An 11,128-nucleotide genomic window follows, 5' to 3' on the forward strand; every position below is an offset into this window, starting at 1 on the left:
CAGACGTTTAATCGTGTCACGAGCATCATACAACGTCTGTTTTATTTTGCCCGCAACCGCTTACCTGTTCCAAACTCCTCCCTTTCCTCCCTTTTCTCTCTGTCCTCTCATATAAATGATATATATATATATATATATATATATATAGAAAGCTAGTAAGAAAACAATCTCAAGGGGATTTTTAGTTACACCTGTTGCACATTAAGCTTTGAAAAATAAAAAAAGCAATTCTACCAAATGTGGATAGAAAATCATTATTTAACTTTTATGCTCATGTCATTGCCAAGTTCTGATTGATCTCAGATATGCATTATTGGTTCTGTCGATCAATGAAGGTAGTATTTTTCAGAAGTATCTCTCAAGTCTCTGAGAGAAGATCCCCTGTCAGACAACAGTCTCAGAAGTGATGCGAAACAGAGCCAACGGATGATTGACGGCTCCTCCCAGCCAACGACAGGGCCGCGGGCGGGACGTTAGACCTCACAGCTTCCTGTATAGGTCCTGCCTCCCCTTCCACGGAACAGATAACCAATGGGGCGGTGTTCTTCCCATCGTCATGGAGACAGGGGTTAAAATACGGATACAGTGTCTCAATGAAGCCACATCCCCTGTAACTATAAATATGAGCCTTCGCCTCCACGTTGTAAAAGGAGACCAATCCCTCCTCGTAATCCACAAACACGCCAACCTTCTGCGGCTTCTTTCTCAGGTGAAGGGGGACAGATGGCCCGGCGCACGCGCTAAGATGGCTGCCTTTCCTCCGGCACACAGCCCAGTAGCCTTGGTCCGGCCTCACCGTGACACTCCCCTTCCTGTTGACAGACTCTTTAGCCACGCCCACATCCCAGTCCGTCTTGTCGCCCACCTGAAGGGATGGGGTAGACAGACAGCACTTCAATTTAAAATGTTTCCTCTCCCTGCACTGAAATGTTGAGAGGGAGAGTCATGCTTATTCTCATATTATGTTCATAGGATTTTTGGTTGCACCAAAGCTCACGTTGGTTAGTTTAGATTAGTTTGCTTTTTAAATCGTTTACCTACCTGGACTACCCAGTAGCGCCTCCCGGTGGCAAAGCCTTGTTTTCCCAGCACACAGACGCAAGAGTCAAACCTCCGAGGGTCAGCAGGAAGGGAGCTGTTCTGCTGGTATCCCAGACTCACCTGCTTCCCATCGGAGGACAGGACGAGCCACGAGGCGGCTGTGACTGGATCCAGAGTGACGTCCACTGTGGAAGGTCAAAGTTATGGTAAGTTATGTAAGTTATATGTAAGATATGTACGTTTTGAAATATGATATTTCAATGGTATGTACTTGAGTCATAACCTAATTTACACAATCATGTATCAATTGATTAATTGATTGATTGGTTAATTTATTGACTGATTCAATTATTAATTCATTCATTTACACACAAAAGCATAGACTCACCTGCATATTGCTGGGTTCTCCTCAGCTCTGGAATGAGATGAAAAAGTGTTAACAATAAAAATGGAAACCTTGTTGCCCTTGTTACAACATGAGTGAATATAGTATATAAGGTCAGCAGTAGAAATACTAACCAACTTCACACAATCTCTTTTCGAAGTCTCTGCAGGTGTCCACAAGCTGAGATATAGCAGCCCTCATAGTGTCCACACATAGATCAGAGTATACACTGATCTCAGACCAGTCCTTGGTGGTTGGAGGAGTGGAGAGAGACGGAAAACACTACAAAAGAGAAACACATCAATTAAGATGGAGTATAGCATTCCATTAAAATAAATTCACTTCGATTCAAATGTATTTATCCCCTCAGAGCAGAAATTAAGAAAGGCAGAGTCATTGTACAACATCACATGTTATATCAATGTATCAGCATTAAGATGAGGAACACTGACCTGTAGGAGGTGGAGGTGGTCCTCAGTGTGTGAGAGCTGCTCCAGCTCAGCGCTTCTTCTCTGTAGCTCAATGATTTCTTGCTCCAGCTCATTGATGAGCCCTTCAGCACGCCTCTTTGCTGCGTTCTGCTTCTCCTCAATCACCACGATGAGCTCAGCCTGGCTTCTCTTGATGGAGCACACCAGTTCTCTAAAGACTAGTACACTGCCCTCAATCTCTTTTTCAGCACTTATCTACAAGATCAAACAAAGGAGAGAATAATTGAATATTAAAGGCAATGGTTGTGAATGAAGTTTCTTGCTAATGTACTGTATATTCATCAAAAAAACATATTGTTTTAATTCAACAGCAGAGGACCCAGAGTTGACCCCTGGGGTACCCCACATAGATGAAAACAATAACAGTCAGGATGCTTATTATAAGAACTCCCTCTACTGAGCCTACAATATATTTAATATATATTATTTAAAGGTGCTACTTGTAGAGTGAATTGCAACAACACTTAAGCTTGATATAAACAAATCTTCCCCCTCCCCCGCATCCAATTTCCCCGCAACCCAGTGGAGAGGTTAGTGCTATCCGACGTCCCAAGAAGTCAGGATAGCATGGACCATGGTGGTTGAGTCCCTGAATCTATGTCAAAGATGATGCAACAAAAATAAAAATAGAAAACGAATGTTTTTTTGTTTGTTTTATCTTTTACCAGATCTATTGTGTTATGTTCTCCTACATTAATTTCACATTTCCACAAACTTCAAAGTGTTTCCTTTCAAATAGTATCAAGAATATGCATATCCTTGCTTCAGGTCCTGAGCTACTGTCACGACTTCCTCCGAAGCTGCCTCCCCTCCTTGTTCAGGCAGGTTTCGGCGTTCCTCATCACCGGCCTACTAGCCACTGCCGCTCCATATCTCATTATTCCATTTGTCCTGTCTTGTCAATTACACACACCTGGTTCATATTCCCCTCATTAGTACGTGTTTAAGTGTTCCCTCTGCCCCCTTGTCCTTGTGGGTGATTGTTTATTGTGACGATTAGTAGCTCGTGGAGCTCAGTATTTTGTATTGCCGGGGTATTTTCCCCGTGTGCATGTTTGTTCCAGTGCGCCTGTTTTGCGCACTGGACTGGTTACGCTGGATTACGGAATAAACTCTGGATACTGTGATTTACTCTCCTGCGCCTGACTCCTTCAAATCACGCATCACAGCTACAGGCAGTTAGATTTGGGTATATCATTTTAGGCGGAAATTGAAAAGAAGGGTGTGATCCTTAAGAGGTTAATAAACCCGATTGAAATATTACAACTTCAGAGGACCCAGAGTTGAGCCCTGGGGTACACCGCAACAGTCAGGATGCTTATCCTAAGAACTCACTCTGCTGAGCTCCACTGAGTGTTTGATCTCATCCATCTTCCTCAGTCTGTCCTGAACCATTTTCAACAGATCTCCTTCAGTCTTCTTCATCTGAGTCTGTGAAGAAAAAACTGTGGGATTACTAGTCTGCAAAACTTTGGCAAATTCATTGGATAATACTGAAAATCCCATGTGTTGGAGAATGTTTTTACAAGATACAATTTGGTAACACAATATTTAAAGCCTGCAGGCATTATGTTTTATTATAAACTGAGTGGTTCGAGCCCTGAATGCTGATTGGCTGACAGCCGTGGTATATCAGACCGTATACCACGGGTATGACAAAACATGTATTTTCACTGCTCTAATTACATCGGTAAGCAGTTTATAATAGCAATAAGGCACCTCGGGGGTTTGTGGTATATGGCCAATATATCACGGCTAAGGACTGTATCCAGGCTTATGAACAGTCTGTAGCCGTGCTATATTGGCCATATACCACACACCCCTTCGGGCCTTATTGATTAAATATAATATGTAAGGCTTATTAAATGTTATTTTTCCCTATGTAGGACATGTTCAACTTACCCTCATCTTCTTGCTCTCTCTCTCCATAGGGATAGTGTTGTGGCCCTTGTGGTCGGTCTCGGTGCATCTCACACACACCGGTGTCTGGTCGTTCCTGCAGAACAGCTCCAGGGGCCTCTCGTGCTTCCGGCACAGGCCTGGCGTGGCGAAGGTTGCTGGGTCAGTCAGCCTGTGCCTCTGGAGGGCCGGCTCTCTCTGGTGAGGCCCCAGGTGGTTCTTGCAGTACGACCCCTGACACACCAGACAGGACTTAACAGCTCTCTGGTTCATCCCGGTACAGACATCGCAGGAAACTGCATTGGGCTCAGGACTGAGCCCTGGTGAACACTGTGACGCTAATACTCCTTCATCCGCCTGCTGGGCTTTGACCTTCATAATATATATAATATAAATAATAATATAAATATAATAATATAATAATATAATATATACATTTAATATATGCCATATATCACCTTTAGGGACCTCTTGAAGTGCTCAGTGATGTCCTTAAAAGCACGATTGATGCGTAGCTCTGGCCGACGGCGGAAGCTCTCCTTGCAGAGGGGGCACTCGAAGTGCTCGCGGGTGTCCCAGTAGCATTTGATGCAGGCCAGGCAGAAGTTGTGGCCGCACGGGATGGACACGGGGTTGGTGAAGATGTCCAGGCAGATGCAGCACTGGAACTGCTCCTCGGACAGGAGGGAAGCCATGCCTTCAACAAGACAGAATGGACTGTTTTTAAGGGAGCACTTTACCACTTTTTATCATACATATTTTCACATATATCGACACCAGAGGAGGCTGGTGAAGGGAGGAGGGATCATAATAATGATTGGAATGGAGAGAATGGAAGGGTATCAAACACATGGAAACCAGGTGATGTGTTTGAGACCATTCCATTAATTGCATTCCAGCCATTACTATGAGCCTGTCCTCCCCATTTAAAGTGCCACCACTGGTAGACACTGGTATGGTGCTGGAGAATTAATGTTTAAAAGTAGTGAAGTGTACCTTTAAGTACAGGAATCCTAAAGGCTTGGAATTTCATTTAGTGTGTTTGATTATTCAAAGGATAGAGAGGAAGAAGTCAAGGGAGTGTACTATAAAACTAAGCAGATGCTTTTATACAAAGGGAAGCCATGCCTTAGGAGGAAGTTACAGGAATCAGGAATCAAGTAAAAAAAACATTTACTCTGTTATATCACCTTTTATGCATCTTTTTGCATATGTACAATTATGTTAAATGAACCTGGACCTGAATCAGTTTCTTTATTTGCATAAGATGTGTTCCTCTGGGACTACTAAACAACAACCAAATGAACCTGACAGGAACATTTACTGAAAAACTGCAGCTGACATTTGTGTCATCAAAGTCTCACGTCGCCTCCAAAATCACGTCGTTGTCACGCCCGTTTAGGGAAGCCTGGTCCTCGACAAGGCTAGTGTCAAACCATAAAGTGGTTTGGCAGCACACAAACTCTAACAAAACAAAACAAAACAAACCAGTTGCTCATTGTCGCATGACAGGAATGTCCTTGTCCCTAGTTTTCTCCTATAGTGACTCAACAGTTTTTGGATCACGCCCTGTGAAATTGCACAACAGTTCTTCTATTCTTGTTTTTTTTATTTTATTTGCAAATTACCAACAATGGAATGCTGCTGAGCAGGTGCAGGAATGACGGTGCAGGAAATACAAACAGTCTAATGTATGGGTTTTGTATAATTTCAGCAAGTGTAGCATGCTTCTTAAGAAGTCAATCTCTTTGAAGAAAGCATATATATATATTTCTATACCATATCTGTTTTAGATAGATAGAGGATTGTATTACACAAAGAAGATATGATTCAATGTATCATGTTCAAGGAGGTGATACAATTGTGCAATGAGTAAAATTGCCAAGACTTCAAGACTTTATGGTAAAATGAATTCTAAATAATTAAAGTTATTTACATAATGGTCATTATCCTATAATATATAGAATAATAATATTCTATATTATGCAATAGTCTTCATTGATGTGACTCACCTGTGAGTAAGCAGAACCAGGTAAGCAGAAAAAAACTTGTTTAGTCCGGTCCTACTCAACACGTCTGTTCAGTATGTTGCGATACAGGTGATCTCTTCCTGTTATAGGTGGAGACATGGTGATATTCAACCACACCTATCCAATCAGGGACCAGACGGTCACCTTAACCCCGCCCACATCTGCCCTCTTTTTACCTGTGTTTTGTATATTGTATGACATCACATTTTATGTATGTTTCTGCACACTGTATGTATAAAGATATTCAAATAAACCTAAACCACTGCTCTGGGTAGGAGCTGTCCTTAATGTATATATTTTCTATAGAAGCAAACGACAATCACAAGTGAAATATTCATCCTTTATTAGAATTAGAAACTGTGACCTTCTAAACCCCACCCACATTTGCCGTCACTGTTCTGGATGGGAGTTAAAGTTAAAATGTGTGTTGATATAGAAATAAAAACATTCACAAGTGAAGTAGTCATCCTTTATCAGAATTTGCTTCTAGATTACAATGATCAACTGTCACACCCTGATGTTTCCCCTGTCTTTGTGCTTGTCTCCAACACCCACCAGGTGTCTCCCATCTCCCCTCATTATCCCCTGTGTATTTATACCTGCATTTTCTGTTTGTCTGTTGCCATTCGTCTTGTCCCGTCAAGTTCTACCAGCATGTTCCCGTGTTTCCTGTGCTCTAGTTTTGGTTTTTCTTAGTCTTCCCAGTTCTGACCTTTCTGCCTGTCCTGACTCTGATCCTTCCCGCCGTCCTGTATCTGCCTGACTCTGATTTGGATTACGACCCTATGCCTGTCTTGACCTACCGATTGCCTGCCGTCCTGTATCTGCCTGACTCTGATTTGGATTACGACCCTATGCCTGTCTTGACCTACATTTTGCCTACCCCTTGAACTATAATAAACTCTGAGACTCGTACTTTCTGCCTCCTGTGTCTGCATCTGGGTCTTAGCCTGATCTGTGATAGTACAAACTGGCCATGACTGACCCAGCAGACTCAGACCAGCTCCACAATGCTGTCTTCCAGCAAGGAGCCACCATTGGAAGACACGAGGAGTTACTGCAAAGCCTTATGGAGGGACTCCATACCCTGGCAGAATGCCATGACCATGCGTTCGATACATTGCTGGAGCAATTCCATGGATTCCCTACTAGGCAGCAAGCCACACCAGTAATCCCCCAGACTCTCAGCAACCTTGCCACCAGCGGCACTTCTTCCCAGCCTACCCCGGTGTCCCGAGAACCTCGCTTACCTCCTCCGGAGCGCTATGCTGGAGATTCTGGAACCTGCCGGGCCTTTCTCTCCCAGTGCTCCCTCATCTTCGAGCTGCAACCTTCTTCGTTCCCCTCGGAACGCTCAAAGATAGTGTACCTCATGATGCTGATGTCCGGGAGGGCATTCACCTGGGCTACGGCGGTGTCGGAGCAACAGTCCGCCATTTGCCTCAGTCTGGAGGAGTTCATGGCGGAGGTACGTAAGGTGTTCGGTTCCCCGTTGTCCGGGAGAGAGGCTGCTCGTAAGCTGCTCCAGCTACGTCAAGACTCCCGTAGTGTGGCAGACTACGCAGTGGATTTTCGCACGTTGGCAGCTGAGAGTGCCTGGAACCCGGAAGCATTGTTCGATATGTTCCTTCAAGGATTATCGGAGGTGATTAAAGACGAGCCCGCAGCCCAGGAGCTGCCTCGTAGGCTTGACTATCCGGATCGATGGGCGGCTACGGGAACGTAGGAGGGAGAGGGAATCTGTTCCCTGTTGCCCTCGCTTGTCCTCGATTCCCACCTCGCCTCCGAGGAATCCCGGCAATCCCCAAAGTCTACATTTCCGAGTGAATCCGATGTCACCTGAGTTCTTTTGGGAATCACTGAGGGCTGCCGACTTGCCTCCTCCGGAGCCCATGCAACTGGGCAGGGCTAGATTGTCTCCTGCTGAGCGCTTACGCAGACGAAACACTAAGAGCTGTCTGTATTGTGGAGCTACGGGACATTTCTTATCTACCTGCCCATTAAAAAGACCAGGCTCATCAGTAGGTACGAGCACATTGGTGAGCCATACGGGGAGTTTCCAATCCCTTACTACTCGTAACCCCCTCTATGCTACCCTGTTGTGGGGAGGCCAGTCCAAATCTATCCGGGTGCTTATTGACTCTGGGGCCGACGAGAGCTTTATGGACACTACCCTGGTGTCGGAGCTGGGCATCTTCACTCAACCCCTTTCCATTCCGATGGACGTCAGAGCTCTGGATGAGCGCTCTATTGGCAGAGTCAACCACAGTATGGTTCCTATCCACTTGCGAGTGTCAGGCAACCACAGTGAATCCATGCAGTTTCTGCTCCTGGTCTCCTCACGTACACATGGTTTTGGGGTTTTCATGGCTCCAGAGGCACAATCCCCTTATCGACTGGGCTACGGGGTCCATCATGGGTTGTCATGCTCATTGTCTGAAGTCGGCGCAGCCTGCCCCGGGATGTCTACCTGCTGGCTTGGGAAAAACCTTGGATCTCTCCGCCGTTCCCGTGGAGTACCAGGACTTTCGGGAGGTTTTCAACTCTGCCCGAGCCACACCCTTGCTTCCCCCCTCTCTGCACTCACCTCTCCTAAGGTTCCATTCATATGGTCTCCAGCAGCTGAACGGGCGTTCTCAGACCTGAAACAGCGATTCACTACAGCCCCCATCTTAATCAATCCGGACCCGTCCCGTCAGTTCGTGGTGGAGGTCGACGCCTCGGATGTCAGAGTGGGGGCTGTCCTGTCCCAGCGTTCTGCCCAGGACCAGAAGCTGCAACCCTGCACCTTCCTTTCCCATCGCCTTAACCCCACTGAGAGGAACTATGGGAAATCGAGGGAAATCGAGAATTGCTCGCTGTCAAGATGACGTTGGAGGAGTGGAGGCACTGGTTAGAAGGGGCGGAATAGCCATTCTTGGAGTGGACGGACCATAAGAACCTGGAATATCGCCGCACCGCCAAGTGCCTCAACTCTAGGCAGGCGAGATGGGCCCTGTTATTCACTCGTTTCCATTTCACTATCTCCTACCGCCCGGGGTCCAAGAATGTGGAGCCTGACGCACTCTCACGTCTGTACAGCCCTGCTACTACACCATCGGACCCCGAGACCATCCTCCCTACTTCCTGTCTAGCGGCTGCTACCATCTGGGAAATCGAGAGTCTGGTCCCCCCCCCCCCCTGTGCTCCTGTTCTGGAATGGGCACATTACTCGAGACTCACCTGTCATCCTGGCTCCTCTTGGACCTTGGCTTTCGTCCGACAACGTTTTTGGTGGCCTACCATGGTTCCTGACGTCTCTGCATTCGTTGCCGCCTGTACTGTGTGTGCGCAGAACAAGACTCTGCGGCAAGCTCTGGCTGGCCTCCTTCAACCACTCCCTGTCCCTCACCGCCCTTGGTCCCATATATCCTTGGACTTCATCACGGGCCTCCCTCTGTCAGGTGGCAACACCACCATCCTTACGGTGGTGGAAAGGTTTTCCAAAGCCACCCATTTTATTCCTCTTCCTAAGTTGACTAAGGAGACGGCCCAGCTCAAGGTGCAGCACGTCTTCCGGATCCATGGACTGCCGGTCGACAGGTGGCAAACTCCTCAATGCCATTGGATGAATCCCGGAACATATTCCTGTCTGTGCTAGCAAAACAGTCCTGTAGTGTAGTGTAGCCCCTCTGCTGTTCGTCTTCTGTTGCCCCGCACTCTCCGTATACATCCCACTTTTCATGTGTCTAGGATTAAACCTATGTCTCACAGCCATTTGTCTCCTGTTTCCAGGATATAATGTTGCTCCCAGACAAGGCCCAAATCCCCGTCATTCGCATTAAGAAAATAAGGAAATAAAGAGGGCGGAGATCAGGGTGCCTTGTGAGAATTCGTCGTCGAGTGGGTAACCCACCTCTTCCATCTGTTCCATTGGCCAACGTGCAATCACTGGAGAATAAACCGGATGAGCTCCGTTCGAGACTATCCTACCAAATGGACATTCAAAACTGTAATATCTTATGTTTCACGAGTCGTGGCTGAATGACGACACAGATAATATCCAGTTGGCTGGGTTTTCCGCGCATCGGCAGGACAGAACCGCTACGTCTGGTAAGACGAGGGGCGGGGGTGTGTGTCTATTTGTCAATAACAGCTGGTGCGCAATGTCTAATATTAAGGTAGTCTCAAGGTATTGCTCGCCTGAGGTAGAGTACCTCATGATAAGCTGCAGACCACACTATCTACCAAGAGAGTTTTCGTCTATATTTTTCATAGCTGTCTATTTACCACCACAAACAGACACTGGCACTAAGACTGCACTCAACGAGCTGTATAAGGCCATAAGCAAACAATAAAATGCTCATCCAGAAGCGGAGCTCCTAGTGGCCGGGGACTTTAATGCAGGAAAACTTCAATCCGTTTTCCCTCATTTCTACCAGCATGTGCTACCACACAAAAAGACGCATACAAAGCTGTCCCTCGCTCTCCATTTGGCAAATCTGACCATAATTCTATCCTACTGATTCCTGCTTCAAACAAAAACTAAAGCAAGAAGTACCAGTGACTCGCTCAATACGGAAGTGGTCAGATGATGCGGACGCTACACTACAGGACTGTTTTGCTAGCACAGACAGGAATATGTTCCGGGATTCATCCAATGGCATTGAGGAGTTTGCCACCTCAGTCACCGGCTTAATCAATAAGTGCATCGACGACGTTGTCCCCACAGTGACCGTACGTACCCCAACCAGAATCCATGGATTACAGGGTAGAGCTTCCGCTTTCAAGGAGCGGGACTCTAACCAGGATGCTTGTAAGAGATCCCACTATGCCCTCAGCCGAACCATCAAACAGGCAAAGCGTCAATACAGGACTAAGATTGAATCCTACTACACCTGCTCTGACGCTCTTCGGATGTGGCAGGGCTTGCAAACTATTACGGACTAAAAAGGGAAACCCTGCCGCGAGCCCATCCAGTGATGTGAGCCTACCAGATGGGCTAAATGCCAGCCTTTCAAAGACATGAAGTGCTTTGAAAGGCTGGTCTTGGCTCACATCAACACCATCATCCCGGAAATCCTAGACCCACTCCAATTCGCATACCGCCCCAACAGATCCACAGATGATGCAATCTCAATCGCACTCCACTCTGCCCTTTCCCACCTAGACAAAAGGAACACCTATGTGAGAATGTTGTTCATTCATAGTGCCCACAAAGCTCATCACTAAGCTAAGGACCCTGGGACTAAACACCACCCTCTGCAACTGGATCCTGGACTTCCTGATGGGCCGCCCCCAGG

General features: G+C 46.6%; 1 protein-coding gene across 1 annotated transcript; it reads right to left on the minus strand.

The window, feature by feature from the left end:
* Positions 1-397: 397 nt before the first annotated feature.
* LOC311112903 (zinc finger protein RFP-like) lies at positions 398-4,511 on the minus strand (the record flags this gene model as incomplete). Its single annotated transcript, XM_084156042.1, has 8 exons — positions 398-865; positions 1,042-1,226; positions 1,430-1,456; positions 1,561-1,708; positions 1,879-2,112; positions 3,253-3,348; positions 3,820-4,188; positions 4,275-4,511. 8 exons carry the CDS (start codon positions 4,509-4,511, stop codon positions 398-400), a joined length of 1,764 nt encoding a protein of 587 aa, XP_084012168.1.
* Positions 4,512-11,128: the final 6,617 nt, after the last annotated feature.

The sequence above is a fragment of the Coregonus lavaretus genome (assembly GCF_964263955.1).
Source record: "Coregonus lavaretus genome assembly, chromosome: 39".
Taxonomy (NCBI): Eukaryota; Metazoa; Chordata; class Actinopteri; order Salmoniformes; family Salmonidae; genus Coregonus; species Coregonus lavaretus.